We start from the raw sequence: 19,600 nt of genomic DNA on the forward strand, positions 1-19,600 counted from the left end.
AAGTTACTTTGTAGAGAGTTCAGCTACAAAGAAACCATTCTGTAAAGAGCTCAGCTGCAAACAAATCACCTGTACAGAATTCAGCTACAAACAAATCACCCTGTAGAGAGATCAGCTAGAAGAAATTACATTGTAGATAGTTCAGCTACAAACAAATCACGCTGTAGAAAGATCAGTTAGAAGAAGTTACTTTGTAGAGAGTTCAGCTACAAAGAAACCATTTTGTAAAGAGCTCAGCTGCAAACAAATCACCTGTACAGAATTCAGCTACGAACAAATCACCCTGTAGAGAGATCAGCTAGAAGAAGTTACCTTGTAGATAGTTCAGCTACAAACAAATCTCCCTGTAGAGAGATCAGCTAGAAGAAATTATCTTGTAGAGAGTTCAGCTACAAAGAAATCATCATGTGGAGAGTTCAGCTGCAAAGAAATCACCACTGCCCAAATTTCAAGGCAATAGCTCTTTCCATTCTGAAGTTATCAATTGTCAAAGTTGGCAAATTGGATGTGTATGGAAGGCCCCTTTTCGCAAATCCGGTCCCATATGTATTATATATATATAATTTGTACATTTACTGATAAAATATTTAAAGTACATCTACTTCATCTTTTCTTCTTCCTGTAGTAAAGAAAAAAAACATAGGTTAAAAAAGTCCCAAAGCTGGCCATAGGCCGGCTTTGGGGTATACAAATACAAAAAGAAATGAAATCTAATCCAAAACAGCCAAGCTGTAAAAACAGTGTGCGGCCCTCAGAAAGGCTATGGTGAAAAAAGATGTGAAATCCAAGGTGGCGGCCAAGAAATGGCTGTGATGGTAGGTTAATGGTAAAAATTTTAATAACGACAATTCAGGTGAATTTTTGTGCCGCTTCACAAAATTTACCTGAATTGTCATTATTAAAATTTTTACCATTAACCTACCATCACAGCCATTTCTTGGCCGCCACCTTGGATTTCACATCTTTTTTCACCATAGCCTTTCTGAGGGCCGCACACTGTTTTTACAGCTTGGCTGTTTTGGATTAGATAATCAGTAACACCGGATAGAATGAAAGTAGCAGTTCAAAAGCCTTAATATCTGCTGTGCCAGCTTTTTTAAATAGACAAAACGAGAATATGTCATGATTGAAGAACACAAGATTGGAGATGCTATACAAACCATAGAGTACATTAGATGTATCTAAAGTTGATGGGTTGTTTATATTGATGGAATAGACTATATGTGAGTGATAGTGACTGCCAACAATTTGTGCAAAAAATAAGAAAGCTCCAATCGGTGCAGTGGTCATTCTAATATCATATGCCATAATAATGTAAAATAATATACTGACTGGAACAATGTAGGAGAGGAACAAGAACAAAATACCCAGTTTATAGCTGGTTTTGCACTTTTCACATGCAAATGTTGGAGAGTTTATTGCAACGCTGTATCCTTCAATACACTCACTACACAACCTGCCTGTTCTGTAACTGGAGTTGCATACAAAATGGTCAAGGGTGTCTCTATCTAATACATCTGAAGGAAGGAGCATATCCAAGGAATTACCCTTGTAACAATATCCAAGAGGGCATCGACCCATTAGGAGACCTAACAAATCTAACTCATACCCAATCCAGTATGATGGGTTGATGTAGGCTTGAAATTTATATGGTTCGCAGCTACTTATTGCAGGATTACGATTTCTGTGATTAGTCAAGCATTCACACTGAGCACTAGCAGCATTAAAGAAAAACCCAGGTGGACAATTTAACAACAAAATATTAAAAGTTCTGGTTATTTGAAAATCTGCAATGGTCTGTAGCTGCAACTGACAAATTGTCTGTGGCTTCCCAGCTATTTGGATTTGACTCTGTGTGACCTGGTAAGCCGGTAACACACATGGAGACTCATCACAATTCTTGCTGTTACTATTTGTACAGGCAGCTGTAAATTGAGTACCACTAATACTATTGTTAAGTTCATCAAGCACACAAATATTCATATTTTCCACTTTTCCTGGTATTACATGAAATGTTTCATTAGACAGATTGCAGAACACAGCTGGAGATGTGGCAACAAAACCGGCAGTATTATTTAAGCAACTGTTGCATTGATAATCTTCACAGAAACAAAATGGTTTCTCATTCACAACTACTTTATAGGAATAAAAGTTTTGGCATGGACGTAAAGTAGTTATAAAGATGGTTTCGATGTCAATAAATTCAGTTGCGTTGTTAAAAAAGAGGAAGCTTGTATTCCATTTGTCAATAGGAACATTTTCCTTATAATATCTAAAGAAACAAGAATATGATAAAATAAAATCAAAGGGAGTCATCAATTGTACATATATTGCAGCACCATTGATAACAGCAGTATTTCTAGAGAAAGTTACAGTACTGTTAGGATATGTTTCAATCCATGCACCTCCCATCAGTAGGATGGCTCCACCATGTAGGCCACTGTTATCTTCAAAAACAGTTACTGAATCTTTATAAAATTCCACCTGTTGTCTGTCTACTACAAGCGCTGTTTGGAAATTAGAACCAAATGTAGTGTGACCTTGAAACTGAATACCAACTCCAGATGAAGACACTGCACCAACACTTCCAGTTTGTGATGAAAGTTCTAATGGGGCTAGATATTCTGAATCCACAACACCATTATTGGTAAAATTACAGTCCTTAACAATCAGAGGTGAAGTCCTGCCATTTGTAATTAAATGAAAGAGGTCATTAACCTGCATTGCAAAACCAACCTGAGCTTTGTTATACAAAAATGTAGAGTTGATTACCACAAAAGAATTTGTGGGTTCTGAAGGTTCACTACCATACCACGATAATCCTCCACCAGCCCCATTAGGTGCTTCATTCTGTATAAACTTACACCTGTTTACAGTAAAATTATTGTACGTAACGTTGTCACCAGGCTCGTAGTTGACAAAGCCAATGGATACCCCACCACCTTGAAAATCAAAGGCAACGTTATTGTGGAATAAGCAATCTGTGATGTACACCTGATTGAGTGAAGCATTATGTATAACATGAACTGTTATTCCGCCTCCCTGATTTGCTTGGTTAGAGCAAAAATTACTTGAATGAACATACAATTTGTTGTTTAAAGCCTGACCAAAGAACAGCACAAGCATTCCACCACCTCTTCCAATTACTATATATGTACCAACATCATCATTATAATCACTACCAAAATAGCTGGCAGTATTATCAACAAAAGAACACTTTGTAATGTTATATACTGAATCTCTATTGAAATAATTTTCAGTTGAATTACAGTCAGTGATGTTGGGGCTACATTCAGTGAATTCTACATAAATTCCCCCTCCACCAGAAAGATTCCTACTTGCGTCTATTGTATTGTTTCTGAATATTGAGTCAGTAATTTCAACAGTACCATTTGTGTCAATGATGGTCAATCCTTTTCCATTACTGTCAGAAATGGTGACATCGTGTAAGGTAACATCTGTACTGTTTTGTATGAACACTGCACTATAGAACATCAAAAACTCTCCAACGTTTAATGAACTCGTACTGACATGTATTGTCCCACATCCTATGATGTTCAGGTTTTCAATAGTTAAATTCCTAACTGCAATAAAGGTAAATCCAGTGTTCATAATATTATCATCATGGATACAGCTGACTGTGAACTTGCTGTAACTATTTAAACTGCCAAACAGCACATTATCCAGGTCAATCAAAGTGTGGTTTTCCGATAAAGTGTAGTCTGATCCAAACATTATTTCAACAGAATAGTAACAGGTTGAATTACAACAAATAGAACTAGTACTGTACTGGTGACTTGGTTCACAACTAGTTGTCATTTCACATGTTCCCAATATATCAAACACTTGTGATAAAGCTACGGAATTGTTACAACTATGTTCAATGGCATTGTCACAGACTACAAAAGACAATAATGGTTGTTCTTCACACTGATCACCTGATACCTCCATAAACACTACACATATGATCAATAATTTTAAGCAAACCATGACTATCTTTTCTTTACAATTGTATGTGCCCTACAGCAAAAACCAGTAAAATACTTAAATGGTGTATGTACTTATTATTGTATTAAACTCAAATGCAAACAAAAAATTTACATAAAGACTTTAAATGATAATTAGAAATTTTACAACATATATAATACATTGTCAAAGTGTGCTTCCACTCTATGTTCTATAGATTGTAAGCATCGTTTACTTGTTTGTATGAAAATTAAAGCATTCACATGGTCTCACAGCTATGCAGCTCTTGGCTGTGCCGTATATTTATACACAAACTATTATTTTTGGATCTATATAATAATTATACCGCTTGCAAGTATTCCCGCCATCAGGATGAATACTTGCAAGCAAACAGGTGTTATTCCATTAAATTAGCCGGCAAGTTTTTAATTGCTCACACTCTCACAAAACAACATTGCATTTGAGCGTATATAGAACCTTGCATGGCAGGATCAAAGCTAAAAGACAGTTATACAGAACACAACTGTTCTCAGTTATACTTTAATAGAACCACAGTTCTATATCAGGGATAGGTATAGAACTGCCATGCAGGCCTATTTGCAGGCTACAAACTTGCTTTGAGTGAATAATCACCCAATTCTGGCCAAGGTACAATGCCTATTTTACTGATGAAAAGACTACTCCGTGGGTTTCTATTGCTTTGTGTGTCTTTTGTGTACCTCGATGACAAATTTGCAGTCTTTAAGTGGCCTGATTCCATAAATCCTAACTTTTGGGCACCAGCACAAGATGCTACACTATCTGGCTAACAATTGTCACATTAACTTTGTCTTATTAATCTTGCCAAGTCTGCTTTCTGGAGATGGCGTACTGTAGGCATGTCAAAGCCCATGTATTACTCTAGAGACCCTGGAAAGACACTGGGGTGACTTGAGACCATGTCATTGGCTTGAAGTGTCTGGCAAAGTTACGGGAAAATGAAATGTGTGCTTTGTGCCACTGTAGTCCATCTATAGAGCTCCCAGGCATATATAAATCAGGGAAAGCTGATGTCATCCACACAACTGCCAAGGTTGGTGAGTTACTATCATTTAAAATATAAAAATAATGTTTATCAATAGGACTGTGCAATGTGTCCAAAATGTAGGTTTTACAAAATCAGGTCACAAAAGTCTGAGTGATTAATACAGCTCTTAACAAACAAATAAATATGACCAAATTTGTGAAAAGAGGTCTTCCATACACATCCAATTTATAACTTCGCCTTGAAATTTGTTCAGTAGTGAGAACCATACAACGCATGGAGAAATTTTCAGGTTTGTATCTTTCTTGCAACCAAAGTTAGGGTATTCCAAGTTCATAGAATGGATGTGTGTGGAAGACCCCTTTTCACAAATCCAGTCACAAATAATGAATATTCAAAATATACAGTAAATTATTATACTGTCAAGGAACAGGAGGATCTATATCTATAGTTGAAGTCATTTAGTGATTAGTTTCACCACAACTTGTGAATAACATTGTGGGCCAAACTACTTAATATTATTATTTTTTGGCATGTTTGTTTGCTTAGCCGTATACTTGTGGCCTAACCAATCATAACATGTACAACCGATCAACCAAGCCCGACTAGGCTAAAAGTCCCTGCTGTGCTGGCTGACCAGTCAACCCAATCAGTAACCACTGGATTTAATTTATAGACATACTTGAATATTTTGATGATGGTTGCTTGTGGTCAGCAGCAGTGAACGTTATTTTGTTCACGTAAACAGATGACTCCTAGGAATATCACAGAAATACGCTAATTAAGTACCAGAATTGAAAACTTTTTACTTGTTTAGAAGATGGACTAGACTCATCCAAGTCCACAAAAATAATAATACAGGATTTCTGAGATGAGTCCCAGGTCATTGGTGACCCCCTATAGCACCATATGAGTTGATTTATGAATTATCCTCTAACAATCGGCAACTACTGTTCTTCCTTGTCAGAGCAGCATACAATACTGTTCTGAACTATTTCTGTTCTTCCTTGAATGCACCTAGCTAGCTAACAGGTACAAAACTTAATAATATGCAACTCCAGCTGAACTATAGCTATATGCATTGTACACACTCAACAATAATAATTTCACTGTAACTAACACAACTACTCATGTGATGAGGAGGAGCCGGGTGGCTACTTGTAGCTACACTGATACGGATTATCTACTGGCATTAAACTCGATTGATTTGTCACTGACGCAATATACTGATACAGTACGTAGTGATGATGTAGACAACATCATTATCAAGGAGGGTACCCCTTTGGATTTTCACACTACTTTTTGGAAACATTAAGAAATTGAAACTTCAGGTTTCCAGAATTTGGAACCTATCATGTTATCATAATTTCTCTGTAATGCACCTCCTATCAATGTCAAGCCCCACCTCCCCCTCACACACACACACACACTTACTGGGGATTTGACATCTAGATCTTGCCCCACCCTGGGGCTTTTGACAGTGGCAGTTTGCTGAACCAAAAAAAAATTGTTTTAATAGGTAAATCACCCCTATAGAAACCCCTCTTTCAAGGTGGGGACTAGTGGGGTTTTGACAAGCTTCTACTGGGGAATTTGACACTAGACTTTGTCCTGTATTTCCCCACCCTAACTGGGGGGTGGGGCATGACAATGATAGGTGCACAACATAATAGAAACACTTATACATGTAGCATTGTTCTGAATTATGATTTTGGTGAAAATATAAAGATACTCTAATAAACCTGGGGCGGCGTCCACAACTTGGAAAAATCCTGTACAAGATTTCAATTTTGCAAGATTTAATTCAAGCAATTTATGGCAAGATTTCGAAGCATTTTGAAATTAGATATCCGGAATAGCATCACGTGATACGTAGCATACGGAAATCCTTTCTCGAGTTCTCTGCAAACTGGTGGGGTTGCGGCACGTGTGACGCTGAAAATATACGGAATTTTCAGAAACTCTGATTCAACAAGAGGGTGCTGTACCCAGATTTCAAGGGAGTTGCGGGCTCCTCGAATAAACCAATCAGGTAGTACAAACTACTCTAATATAACTGTCACTTAGCTACAGTGATCAAAATTACGCCCTGCCAAGTCACATTTTAGCAGTCACAGTTACATTCGTGGTTACATTACACTGTAAGCGCGACTGTAAGTTCGGAAGTACTTCATAGCTACCAATTAAAGGGATGACTCTTTATCATGAAATTTACACTTTCGAATTTACAGTGTAGCTAGACTGTAACCTTCAGTGATAGTCCACGGCATATGACAGCATTGGGGTGTCTATTATCTATGATGAAAGACAAAGATAAAGCCGCAGTCATCAATCACGTGATTCGGGAGCGAGTTATGTGCTGCAATCAATGACGAGCTCACCTGGCACCTAACGAGCATCTTTGTAATCAGGAGTCTGTGAGCGATCAGTGCCAATGCCGCACGAAGGCCATCCATATCAGTAAACCTGTTTGGTGGCAACTTTTGTGACCCGTTTGTGACAGACTCTTTTGATCAGGTGGCTGTTGATGTCGGCTGTTAACAAGCCAAGCTACGAGAGCCGGCTATGTCAGACGCAACAGTTACACCACAGTTTAAACTAAATACAGCTGTTAGACAACCAGCTACCTAAATTATGTCACATATCCTGTTTACCCCATATAAGGATAAAAACAGTTCATTTTTGTAGTCAGTGCGTGGGACTTATAAGGCCTGACTTTCTGCTGTTCTGTCTGTTGTACTTCATACAGTGAATGACTGATTCGAACTCTCTGAACCAGAACCACTCTGTTGAAAAGCAGAGGCAAGGTTGCTCCCTGGCCCTCAGCTGTGGGGGACACGGTCTGTCTGGCCTAGCTGCTTCTGAGCACTGATATATTAAACTACTATAAAAATACAAGTGATAATTACAAATTACAGATAAATAAAAGAGTTCTAAATTAATTTATAGGCCCAGTACTGTACTAAAACTATTATAATGTCACAACATCTTCTGAGGAAAACAGGAAATATTGCAGCCGCTATAGCTGTTCTTAAACATCAAAATTCTCATTGATGACACGTCCACAAGAGGGCACTGTACTTTAAGAGTGTGCCACTAGTCACCGTTTCATTACTTGGACTGCCATCACTGGGAGCATTGTTTGATTCATTCTGTTCATTACTAGACTTCAGATCAGATAACGGTTCAAAGGAAGTTGAGTCAGTTGGAACTGGGAGTATTTGCTCTGGTATGCATGGGTCTCAGATCCTTATGATTATGACAGTAAGTGTGGCGGTTGAACCTATTATGATCTTGGTGCATTACTTTTACATACTGCACACTTCTTCATGCGAACAACTATACTCCTGGTCAGGTAAGGATCAAGCTGTCTTGTTGTAATAGCTGGCTTGCTGGGCTCTGGCTGTTGCTTACTTTGTTTTAACATTAGTTTGTAACTTTTGGCTTCAGTAGCTTAGATGATATACTAGAATGAGTGTATGGGTCCTAGACCAAACAATCCCTGAGCAGGTGATGAGTGTGTCTGCAGTGCTCAGTCGGTTGGGATGTTCAACAGGGCTAAATGTCAGTCTTTGCCAATTTGGCTTTTCAAGTTAAGCAATGGCATTGTTCTACTTATCTACAGCTATGTACAATGATGATATGATGATATAGTGCTCTACCAATAGAAAAAGTACCTACCAATCTGATATCAAAGCCAAAGGATGTAGATATGCAATAACTGGCCAATTGAAGCTTGCTTGTTCATTTCTGTAATAATGCCAGCAAATTCCTTCCAAGCTAATAGGAGTACATGACTGTACTAATTTTGTCTAATAAGAGACAGATAATAATTATTTCCATAATCAATGTTTAACTGTGTACCAGAATAGAGTTGCTATACACTAGCAGATGAACAATGTACATGCTACACTTGTCTTCAACAACTTGCTGGGTTTTATTTTGCTTGACAGCCAATATTCAGTTAGCTTGTAGAACAGTAAGGTGCCTGACATGTTTAAGGATTTGCGAATACCTGGGAGAGACAATTGTTACACCGTGGACAGAGCACTGATCTGAGTGGTACTGCATTTTGAGATTTCAGCCTATCCAATGCCACTTGCAAGCTGTTAAGTGGTCATAACTTGTACCAGCAAACCCGTACTACGCAAGTAAAAATTATTGGTGTAGAATTCTAAAGGCATTCCTTACCTTAGGAAATACTTGAAGGTCATCAAATAGTTCCACCTTTGGTGACAACTTCACACCCTTAAGTGATTGCTGTACACTACAAAATTAATATTCAATTGTGTTTTACTTTCAGTTATTTGCAACTTTACAATACACCATGCACAGTGCACACAGTTGACTTTTAGCCACATGCTGTATTATATGCACATGCAAACAAATACCAGCTGGCATTTTACAAACAATGTAACAACATCGTATACACATACCTAATGAAGCTTGTGACTCATCAAGTAGTTTCTACAGCAGTTGCTACAAGAATCAACAGTATTTTTGCTTCACAACTCACAAGTGTAAAAGTAGTGACCTGACTTTTAAACAATATAAAGTATGGAACACTATCATACATATAATTGTAATTACCATCAGTGTGTTCCTTTCACATATAACATGCACACTTTAGCTACATGTAGATATAGCCACCTACAATTGGTACTGCATGCATAAAATACGTCAAATTGCATTGTCATTTTAAATTGTTTAGTGCTTGCATATTTAATACAAAAAATAATGCATTTTTATGGAACAAGCTGTCTATCAGTTACAAGTCACCCAGAATGTTACCATGAAAAGTTCAGTTTCCACACTGTAGCTCTGTAAACATGTGAAGGAATGTGTCTAAAAGGACATGTGTGATGCAATTTTGGAAGCACAGTTTGACTGTAGATACATATCAATCATTTTTTTGAAATGCTTATTAGCTCTTATATAGGTAGGTTATAATACCAACAGCATTTATAAATGTTGCCAACTACCATTACAGCAGACACACACATGAAATGTATCGTACCATGGCCAGGACAAGATAAAACCCTGTATATCCTATCATTACAATATTTACATGAGTAATTTCGGTTCCTCATTCTGTGAAGTGCACCAATAGTCTTCAAGTCTTATAACTGGGATAGAGACACAGCAGTAACAAAATCATTTGGGAGAGAGTTTCAATCATTGATTGCCCTTACACAATGACTTGCCAGACAAGAAATGTGAGGTTTAACAATTTCTTACAGTGGCCTCTAGCTGGCTATATCCATAAACAGCTGGTGTAGTTTACCATTTAAATGTGAAAATATATGCCATTGCAGAAGTTCATTTTGCCAGATGGATTGAAAAACAAAGGCTACAGAGTTACAAAGCAAAAACAAGTGTAACCTCATGGGTTAAGATACTCTAATAGAACAGTCACCATGGGGAAAATGTCAGAGAAATGAACTTGCATACCAGGCTTCAAAGCAGGGACCTCCGCACCTAACACCCTGATCCTTAACCACTAAGCCACTGCTAACACAGCTGTTCAATTTCTACTTCTATAAAATTCTGGTTTGATTTTCAAAGTTTATAATTTTGTAGAATTATCAACAGAAATTCTGGACTGTTCTATGTGCATTCCATTAGAAGTTCTCGCAAAAATGTGAGTTCCAATAAAGTTACAAATAAATCATAAGAAACATGCAATGCAATACAATTATAACTTTTGTCTTCCAATAATCATCATTGTGTCTGTAGATACAGAAGAGCCAGTCATATGTTGCCTTTAATTTGGGACCTCATTACCCACACAAAACAGTCAAGCTGTAAAAAAGGGTGTAGCCTTCAAAAGTCTGGGTGAAAAAAAATTGTGATTCAACCAATGCAAGAAATGGCTGCAATGACGTTAATGCTGAATACCTGAGTTTATATTTCATTCAACCATCTAAGCATTAGTATATACTCTACCCCATTATTTTACTTGCCAGTGATTACACAGTTATAGAAAGTTACACTAGACAGCACCATGCAATCAGTCAATGCGATCAATAGACAGTAGACATGCTAATATTTGAAAGTGAAAGAGGAACATCCTGTAACTACTGTTAGCAAACAAAGTGCATTCAGCATACAATTGACAGTGGTGTATCCAGGAGTTTTTCAAGGTGGTTCCCAGATTTCAGTGGTAGTGAGATATATGTATAGATGTAGGGGTCTTGGGGCAAATCCCCCAGTTGCTGGCAGATTTTAAGCATTAATATGCTACATACTCATGAACTATTTAAAATATAATATGCTTATGCATAATTATGGCTTGCCAGGAAATTGTAGTGATCTAAGAACATATCCAAATTCGCAATGAATAATTAATTTTAAGCTAGCTAGGTTTAGCTGCTATAAAGATAGTATTCCATTATGAATGTTCTATTAGAGTACTTTTGACTGCTCTATTAGAGTATCTTGATCTTTAATAAAGACGTTTCAGTGCATAGCTACCCTTGATCTTCCTTCATCCACTTTTGAGCAATCAATACTAGTTTCCTATATTACACTGTAATATACTGTTTTAAATATATTGTGTACATTTGTGCTATCAAACTAAGATAGGCTGGTGCTTGGCTGCAAGTCCACAAGTTGAGATTTCAGGGGGGTTTCCGGAACCCCAGGAAACCCCCCTAAATATATCTCTGATTGATATACCACATAAACTATATATATGTCCAAATTTAGTATCACATTTAGTGTCATACTGTGTACATTTATTTGGCACTTACAGTGCAACATACATACAAATTTAATGGCACTAGCATATTATGTGATATGTATATGACAAAAACAATAAATACAAGAAAACATATAACTTATTATAGGTTGTTGAGTATTTGACATATCTGCTGGTCAGTTATTATCATGATTCCTATTTCCTGCTAACTCTAACAAAGGAGTTTCCTGAAAAGTTAAATCTTATAATTTATGAATTTCAATGAAACTACAACTATAAAGTAGAACACAAATAAACAGAAAGAGTGGATTAGTAGCAACCCTTAATGTGAAAAATTCCTCAACCCAAGTACATTTCGATACTACTCTAATACAACAGTGAACTTCTATAGAAACTAGATACAAAAACACAAGACAATAATGGCAATTTTATACCATATAGTGGCCAACTCAACCACACTACAGTGTTGCTTTACTACTGAGAACATTCGATTGTACACATACTGTACACTCCAGACCAAATTATGGTGTAGAATTACTGGTGAAAATTTTAAACTGAATTTGAGGGCACCATACCATACCACTAAGGTCCTATGATTATGACATGCATATCAAAACTATATAGTCTCTAATCACATAGTGATTTAGTTTGCCATACATTAGTCTCAATAGTAGGAGTGCAATTAATCCAAAATCTCATGGCTTTGTTTCTGTAATAGCACTGTAAAGTAGCCAATAAAATAGCAGAATAGCAGAAGCCTTTTAAGTGCAACAAGAAAGTGATATAATAAATGGCCAATCAAATAAGCTAACGATAGAAGCCTTTTAAGTACAACATATGTAGACATTTAGAGTAGCCAATCAGAATTGCTGACATGTGAATCCTTTTTAAGTGCAACAACAAATGATGTAATACAAAGAAGGATGATGCAATCACCTGGTAGAAGTTAATGGCCACATAGAACTGGATAGATGTACCATGAAGGGTAGTCACTATGTGATTAGTAGGCAATCACACACATTTTCGTGCAATTATGGAATAATTGTACTCGTAACAGCCAAAATTACACTTGGCTTCACCTCATGCAATTTTGACTGTTAAACGTACAATCATTCCCTAATTGCACTCAAATCTGTGTGATTACCTATACAAATTGTAGGTCAAGAGCAATGCATTTTGTATGATGTCACAACAATTTAAACTACGTATCTACAAAAATTTGCTGCACATCTAAACACTGCCAGGAGCAGATGCTGTTAGGAGCAGATGCTGTTAGGAGCAGAAGTTTTCAGCTGGTTCACAAATGTATGTACTTGAGAAATTCAACTTAAAGCAATTGAGTTTTGGGTATATAATTTACCATGCAAAAACAGCCAAGCAGTAAAAAAGGTTGCAGAATTCAAAGCCTGGGTGAAATCAAACGTGGTTGTCTTGCAATGATGCCAGTATTAACAATGTGCACAGTTATTATTTTAAAATTGATTGGCATCAACATCGTTGCAGCAACCTCTTGGCTGCCACCTTTGGTTTACAACCTTTTCTCATGATCACTGAGGTTTTTTTAATGCCACGCCATCTAGTTGGCTGCTTTTGCATGAATTTCACTTCTTTATATATTGTAAATATCCCATTGCACTGGAGGCATTTTTGGGCTTCATTATGCCTAAACAATACTGCCGGGCTGATGTGAAGGAAAGTAAGACTAGTTTTTGGGTGATATTTTTGGTAAGGAAAGCCCAAACCATCTACGATACAATACTACCATACTGCATAATAAATAGCATTCGGTACTGCAGGTTATAGTGAGTACCAAAAAGCCATAATGTCTTCTTACCTCATGAGGTTCTCTAGTAGGTGTAGAGTTGCTACAATATGAATGAAAGGCAAGTACTAGTCTCCAAGTGCAGTACAATATAAAACAGTTTAATGGTATTGACGATAAAATAATCAACAACCAAATAATTTCATTGATGAATTTGCCAGTAGAAATAGTGTATAATTCAACAACCAAAATGCCAAGAAGAAGTGTGTAGATCATCGAGTAAACAGCATTGTCAACATCTCTTTTGAAAGGCATCACTAAAATGTGAACCAAAGTAACAACTATCATAAATACAGTAAGCAACAAGAGTGATAAAGTAACTTCTGGTGTTGTTACTGTCACAATCAAAAAGAACACAATCTTATACAAAAATATTTGGAGGCCAGCAAAACATCGGAAATCATCCTTATAATCACCTTGAAAGGAGTCAATTATTGGCTTCAACTTGTTGACAAATAGACACTTATTAATGAGCAAGACAACTCGACTATCTCCCCATCCAAAAACAGACACAATTTTTATCATAATCGGATGCAACAACAGGATCAAAGTAGGGATAGCAATCACTACAACAAGTATAAGCAGTGAGCCAACACCATACAGAGTGTGTGGAAAATCCTTGAAATATTCCATATCACCTTGTAAGTATACCACTGTTTTGCCTGTTTTATTAGCATACTGAGAAAAAATTTCTTGTGGAATCAAAAGAGCAAATGCCAGTAAAGTGATTCTTACGAAGCAGAGGATAAGAAAGCCACACACACCATGACTGATTGCACTGTTGGAAAATCTCCATCTGTTAAGACAAGCAGATCCTAACAAACAATGACAATACTTTCTCATCAAGAAATATGTAATAATCAGTAACACTGGATAGAATGAAAGTAGCAGTTCAAAAGCCTTAATATCTGCTGTGCCAGCTTTTTTAAATAGACAAAATGAGAATATGTCATGATTGAAGAACACAAGGTTGGAGATGCTGTACAAAGCATAGAGTACATTAGATGTATCTAAAGTTGATGGGTTGTTTATATTGACAGAATAGACTAGATGTGAATGGTAATTACTGCCAACAATTTGTGCGAAAAATAAGAAAGCTCCAATAATTCCAGTTGTCAATCTAATATCATAAGCCATAATAATGTAGAACAAAATACTAACTGGAATCACATAGGAGAGAAATAAGTACAAGATTCCCCATTTATAATTGTCTTTGCATTCCTCACATGCAAAAGTTGGAGAGTTTATTGCAACGCTGTATCCTTCAATACACTGACTACACAACCTGCCCGTTCTGTGACTGGGGTTGCATACAAAATGATCAAGAGAATTTTTATCTACTACATCTGATGGAATCACCATATTTGAGGGATTACCTCGGTAGCAATACTCAAGAGGGCATCGACCCATTAGAAGATCTGCTGTATCATCTGACTCATATCCAATCCAGTACAATGGGTTGACATAGGCTTGAAAGTGTTCACAGCTACTTATTGCAGGATTATGATTTCTATGAGTTGTCAAACATTCACATTGAGAACTGGCATTATTAAAGAAAAACCCTGGTGGACAATTTAGTAGTAAAACATTAAAAAATCTGGTTATTTGGAAGTCTCCAATGGTCTGAAGTTGCAGTCGACAAGTTGTATTAGGCCTTCCAGCTATTTGAATTGATCTGCTAGTGAACTGATATGTAGGTAATACATGTGGGGGCTCAACAAAGAGTTCATCATAATGCTTATATATTATTAAAGGACTTTCTATGCAGGCTGCTCTGAATTGAGTACCAGTAATCTTATTTCCTAGTTCATCTATTATGCAAATGTTTAGATCCTCTACTTTCCCTGGTACTACATGAATGTTTGTTTCATTAGAAGTATTGCAGAACTCAGCTGGTGATGTAGCAATAAACTTCGAAGCATCATTGAAACAATTGCTTATGCCATATTCATCATGTTGACGAAAACAAAATGGTCTTTCATTCATAATCATGTAATTAGAATAAGCATGTTGACATGGACGTAAAGTTGTTGCAAAAATTATTTCAGAGTGTTCATTAGTCAAGTTACTGCAAAATACAAAACTAGTGTTCCATTTATCAACTGTGATGGTCTCATCAGAATATCTAATAAAACAAGAGTGGGACAGAACATGATCAAATGGAGTTGTTAATTCTACATATATTGCAGCTCCACTGATTAAAGCAGTGTTGTCAAAGAATGCCACTCTGCTGTTGGGATATGCTTCAATCCATGCTCCACTGATCAGCAATATGGCACCACCATTTAAGCCATTATTGTCTTCAAAAACTGTCACTGAATCCTTATAAAATTCAACCTTTTGCCTGTCTATTACAAGTGCCGTTTGATGGTTTGATGAAAAAATGGTACTGCCTTTAAATTGAATACCAATACCTGAGGCAGCGACTGTACCAACACTTCTATTTTGAGACAAAAATTCTAGAGATTCCAAATCCATGACACCATTACCGGTAAAATTACAATCAGCCACTACTAATATTAAAACACTTCCATTTGAAATAAAGTAAAAGAAATCTTTGTTGATTTGCATCGCAAATCCAAATTGAGCTTTATTGCCAACAAAAGTAGAGTTAGATATTTTGAAAGAGTTCGTAGGTTCTGAAGGTTCGTTGCTACCATACCATGATAATCCTCCACCTGCTCCATTAGGAGCTTCATTCTGTACAAATCTACAATCTTGAACAACAAAGGTATTGTGCATAGCCTTTCCACCAGTCTGGTGAATAGTGAAGCCAATTGATGCTCCACCACCTTCAAATGTAATGGCAAAATTTTCCTGAAATACACAATCTGTGATGTATACTTGATTGTCTGAAACATTTTGTCTACCATTAATAGACAATCCACCGCCATTGTTTGCTTTGTTTGAGACAAAATTAGTCGAATTAATGAACAGTATGTTATTCCGAGCTTCACCAAAGTAAAATAACAGTAATCCACCTCCATAGCCAAATATCACATATGTGTCGGCAGCAATATCAAACCTGGTGTTGTTGTTAATAGCATCATTACATTCAAAACTACAGTTTTGTATACTAAATATGGAGTTATGGTTAAACAAATTACTAGCAGGATTGCAATTAGTAACTCCAGGTGTGCATTTTGTGAATTCTATGTAAATTCCACCTCCACCAGTAATATTACTACGTGTTTCTGCTGTATTGTTACTGAATTCTGAGTTTGTAATTTCTACAATGCCATTTGTGTCAATGATTGACAATCCTATTCCATTGCTGTCAGAAATGATAATATTATTCAACAAAACATCTGTACTATTCTGTATCACTACCGCACTAGAAAACATCACAAATTCTCCAACCTCAACTTGACTAGTACTGACATGTTTAGTACCACATTCTATGATGTTCAAGTTCTCAATAGTTAAATTCCTAATTGCAATGAAGGTAAATCCCGTATTTTCATCATAATCATGCATGCATCTGATAGTGAACTTTTCTTTAGCTAAACTGGTAAACAGTATGTTATCAATATTAACCAAAGTGTAGTTGTCTCTTAACAAGTAGTCTGATCCAAATATTATTTCAACAAAATCATAACAGGTTAAATTACAACAAATGGAACCATATCTGTGACTTGATTCACAACTTGATGGCTTTTCACATGCTTCTAATACATCAAACACTTCGGATAAAGTTACGGAATTATCACACTGATCTTCAGTGTTGCAGACTATGAAAGATAATGATGGCCGTTCTTTACACTGGTCACTTGATACATTTACAAATACAAGACAAATGATCATCAACTTTAAGAAAACCATTTCTTTGCAGTAATTCTACAGCAGAAACCATCATATATACAAAAAAAAAGATTATATGCATGCACAACACAGATACGAATATACAGACCTGTAATGCATATATAATGAAGAAAAAGAATGATAAATAGTTAGCTCAGTAAGTATCATGATTGTTAAATGCAGCATATATGAATAAAAATTTATGTCTGCATTTTAATTCCACAAAACATACATTTAGTCCCTACTTCAATCATTCATGCAGAAATAGTATATGGAAGTATATTACATATTTACATTCAGACATCACAATAGTTCATTAGTTTTAGAATAAACTGTACAGAAAGAGTTATAAAGATTCAAAATTCTAACAGTAAGATTTCTGTGCAGTCGTACACATTCAAAACAACTCTTATCATCTGGCAACTCAGTTTGTTTTACAGTTAGTGGCATGCTATCTGCTGTTAATATCAAAGGATAGTGCACTGTGTTCATTTGGTTAAATACTGTGACGTTTATTACCTTAGTTAGCCATAACAATCACTGCAATGACTATTCAAAATTGGCCACCACTTGAAAACAATGTTTATAAGCCTTTATTTTCAAACTCCATTGTGGCACCACTTCAGTGTGGAAGGTACGGCATTTACCCAAGGAAACACATTCATAACACAGCATGGACTGAAAACTATAAACCGAGTTGGAAAATTATAATCGTTTTGTCCAAAATTACACTGCTGCTGCTATAAAGTAGTTGGATGTCAAAGTTTGTTTTAATAGTAGCTAGTAATCGTACAGGTGGAAAAAGATAATAGCTTTGGGTTGCAGCTGCATGTACATAATAATCCTGTCTCAGATAAAATGATGTCCTGTCTCAGATAAAATGCTAAGTCAGTTGTAGAGTACTCCATACGCCATTGCAGTATTTCACACGATAGCTGTCACTACATCTTTCTGTAGTCCTTAAAGTCGGCATTATGTATTAAAACCTGATTTGATCCCAGTTTAGGACCAGTCATGTTAGGCACTTGTAATTTCTCCCGTGCTGTGATGATATGCCACCTTATAGAGCAGTTTTTGAGTATAAACCACCAAAGTTTACTTATCTCAAGTACAAGAGAATGTCATGTTGTGAATGAAAACTCAAAGCTGGTCATATCGACATGAAGTACGCTATCTATACTCCGACCAATTGTCAGTACTTTGTGGGATTTCTGTATGGAATATAGAGCAGTAATGAAGATGCATAAGGCCAGTCACTTGAGAGATATTCAGGTAAGGCACAAAGTAAACTGTTTTCTAAGAAAATCCTTTTTTCCAAATTACGTGGGCCTATAGCTAGCTAGCTAGGCACAATTTGTACACTTTATATTAAAATTTTACACAAATTTCCAGAGTGCATGTGCACGATAATTGGGTGATGCTTATACGAGCTCCTTGATGAGAGATATTTTAGAAAATATACGTTTTGATACATAGTGCCCCATACTGTGCCACTGGGTCCATAGCTTTATGTTCTGTAAAACAACTGTCAGATTTGCAATTGCTAGCTACCTGTAAATAATCAGCAACTTATGATACAGCTGATCATGACTGATAATTAAATATTATGAATTGACAACTTTGTACCCTTGCCCACCAAACAATTATGTTATAAATTAACTGGTAATATAGCTAATACAATTGTGTTATAATTTTATTGAGATCCACACATTACCATCTAACGTCATTAATACAGCCATATAGAGTTTCACCTCATCCTGTGAATAACATTGTGGGCTAAGCCCCATCATAGATAATCTATGGCCACATACACTGACATATTTTGTGATTTTTTTTCACAAACAACAACATCCATAGCATAGATTCCCCTCTATAAGCTAGCTACAATACACATAAAGCATGGCAGTCCTTGCCTTTAACTTCAGCCACAACTGAAACTCCAATCACGAGTAGCTGTATTATCTGTGACAGTGCTATGCCTTTTGGTCTTTGGAGGCTTGGTTGCAGGCCTCATGCTCATGTTACTTGCTTTTTCACATGTACCACATGCATGCACTAGTACTACTTTCACTTGACTATGAGAACCTTGCGAGGGACCCTGCTCGAGCCGACCTCGTTCGAGACTTACATCATGCCTTACGACACATCAATATAACGTTCAGCTCGACTATCTGCTGTAAAACATTTACCTGATAATCCCTTTCCCACACAAATTGACTATCAAGCAGACGAAGAAGTCATAAACCACGTGATCCTCTTCTGGATGATCTTAAGCGCGGGCGCTGAA

General features: G+C 36.6%; 2 protein-coding genes across 2 annotated transcripts; both read right to left on the minus strand.

Annotated features, from left to right (window-relative positions):
- Positions 1 to 1,023: 1,023 nt before the first annotated feature.
- LOC136254998 (uncharacterized) lies at positions 1,024 to 7,633 on the minus strand. Its single transcript, XM_066047719.1, has 2 exons — positions 7,372 to 7,633; positions 1,024 to 4,020 (listed from the first exon to the last, which is right to left on the minus strand). Exons 1-2 carry the CDS (start codon positions 7,444 to 7,446, stop codon positions 1,024 to 1,026), a joined length of 3,072 nt encoding a protein of 1,023 aa, XP_065903791.1. The 5' UTR covers positions 7,447 to 7,633.
- A 4,146-nt stretch (positions 7,634 to 11,779) lies between these two features.
- Positions 11,780 to 19,579, minus strand: LOC136255780 (uncharacterized). Its single transcript, XM_066048673.1, has 3 exons — positions 19,503 to 19,579; positions 13,525 to 17,349; positions 11,780 to 11,917 (listed from the first exon to the last, which is right to left on the minus strand). The coding sequence occupies exons 2-3, from the start codon at positions 17,332 to 17,334 to the stop codon at positions 11,867 to 11,869; spliced, it is 3,861 nt and encodes a 1,286-aa protein (XP_065904745.1). The 5' UTR covers positions 17,335 to 17,349; positions 19,503 to 19,579; the 3' UTR covers positions 11,780 to 11,866.
- Positions 19,580 to 19,600: the final 21 nt, after the last annotated feature.

The sequence above is a fragment of the Dysidea avara genome, chromosome 5, assembly GCF_963678975.1.
Source record: "Dysidea avara chromosome 5, odDysAvar1.4, whole genome shotgun sequence".
Lineage (NCBI taxonomy): Eukaryota > Metazoa > Porifera > Demospongiae > Dictyoceratida > Dysideidae > Dysidea > Dysidea avara.